Below are 2,104 nucleotides of genomic sequence, written 5' to 3'. Positions count from 1 at the left end.
AATTAAAGGAAAGAAATTCCACGACAGATGCGTCAAGGCACAAAAAAGCGAAGCAGCAGCATTTGCAGTTGCTGTTCTGACACGGAATGAGCGTGGGAAAAAAAAATTCAAATCTAATAGCAGTGTATTTTTTCATTTATAATCAAACTTTTTTATTGTATATTTTATTGTATTATCACCATGTTGATAACAATTTTAATCGCCGACTGTGGTTATTCTTCACTGTGATAATTATTTAATAACAGAATGAAATTGTTCAAATAACTATTGTGCAAATGATCACAAATTGTTTTTTACTGTTTTATCATTGTAAAGCGTTTGTGATAATGCGTTTGAAAATAAAAGCAAAAATAATTAACTGCACGACTACATGCATATCTTTGCAGATTGTTTCAATTTCACTTTTCCATTAGTATGAAAAGAACAATAAAGTGCGCGGCTAAAAGAAAGACATATATCGGTGTTTGAAATGAAAATTCACTGGTCGTTCAGCATGTCTACTTTGTTAGATGCTTGATTGTGTTAATGCTGCAAAGTGTGTTGTTGTTAAAGGAAAAATTTTCCCACAGAAAATGCTGAAAAAATCGGCTGATCTGTTTCAAGTGGCATAAACAAAAGTGAAAATTGCTTCACATTACATTACTATATCAACGTCATATTATTCCATTTACGCGAACAATGCAAACTTATTACATTGGAAGTGAATCACCGAATCTGAACTAGTAGTAAATTTTCGACAAAAATAAAAAAAAAATAACTTTTCACTTTAGATTTTAAAATTCGCGCGTTAACTTTAAAACATTGCCCATTAAAACAATTTTAAAAGTGGGAATCGTGGAAATTTTAGATTGTTTTCTATTCAGTGTCGACAGGTCGACTGAGGACGGACGGACGGACAGAGAAACAAGCTAGTTGAAGGTGAGTGAGATGCTGCATACTGATAACAGACAGTGAATGGAAATGTAAAATTTGAAATTGTGAATGAAAATAAATTTCAGAAATTCGCTGAAAAAAATTAAAGACAATGGAAACTCCCCCACGTTATGAGTTGCTTGGTCCGGCAAGAAAAGCGAAATTGAATGTAGAACAGAATGCAGCTGAAAAGCGCATGCTGCTGACTGTAACTTGTGCTATGCTGGGCCTGACCATTCTCGTGATCACCGTTGGAATTGCAGTATTTCTGCTACTGGAGAGCGGTTGGAATGGCAAAGCTTTAAAAAAATTTTCCCTAATAGCGAAATCTGCAAAAATTGATTCAGTGGTCGATTTAAACGAAGTGTGCAATGAACTTAGCACTGATTCGTACTGTGCATTTTCTCCCAAAATGCACGTCAGCAGCTGCAAAGAATTCTTATGCGAATCTTACTCTTGGAAGCTGAATTCATTTGCGCATAAAATGGGAATAAGTTACATAAAAAGGTCGATCTCAATCAGACCCCCTGATGGCACTCCTTGTGGTCCAAGAAGTTGGTGCTTTGAAGAGCAATGTGTACCTTCTTATGATCGTGAGATCATGTACAAATTGCATGAGAATAGAGAAGGTTCATGGGTTGAAGATAGACCAGATAATTCGGGATGTTTCCAGTTCGGCAATCAATTCTCTGTGAAGAATCTGCTCAGTGAACCATCTGAAGGTAAATGTACAAGTGAACGATACCAGCTGAAGTTGCGGTTATTCAAATGTGATTATGCAAAAGGAGTATCTCAACCGTGTTCACAAAGACATTTGCATAACTATTTTAGTTGGAAAAATCCACTGCTGTTTAATTTTCCAGCAAGAAGCACTTGTATCATCCCAACGACGAAAGATGCGGCATTAGAGATTTGTAAAAAACAAACGTAGAGTAGGTAACGTAAAAGTAAGAAGGCTGCACATATAGATGCAGTGATGAGGATGCATTCCACAGTTTTCACCAATCCCTGTAGAATGCGAAATTGCCAGCAATTCGCAAAGGCCATTGTTTTTCTCCGGTATGTGCATTTCCCCAGAGTAAATTGTTTTACTGACCTGGTTCATTATTAATAATTACACTTCTACTAAAATTGATATTTGCGTTTAACAAAAGTTCTCCAATTTGCCGCTTAATTTTACATCATATCATCC

The 2,104-nt window shown here is 35.9% G+C and overlaps 1 protein-coding gene across 1 annotated transcript; it reads left to right on the top strand.

The window, feature by feature from the left end:
- The first annotated feature begins 1,024 nt into the window (after positions 1-1,024).
- On the top strand, positions 1,025-1,843 carry Tsp_12986 (hypothetical protein). The gene is made up of 2 exons (XM_003366121.1): positions 1,025-1,634; positions 1,776-1,843. Exons 1-2 carry the CDS (start codon positions 1,025-1,027, stop codon positions 1,841-1,843), a joined length of 678 nt encoding a protein of 225 aa, XP_003366169.1.
- The last annotated feature ends 261 nt before the right edge of the window (positions 1,844-2,104 follow it).

The sequence above is a fragment of the Trichinella spiralis genome (genome assembly GCF_000181795.1).
Source record: "Trichinella spiralis strain ISS 195 chromosome Unknown Scfld6519, whole genome shotgun sequence".
NCBI classification, from domain to species: domain Eukaryota; kingdom Metazoa; phylum Nematoda; class Enoplea; order Trichinellida; family Trichinellidae; genus Trichinella; species Trichinella spiralis.
This window is presented reverse-complemented; position numbering and strand designations above follow the sequence as displayed.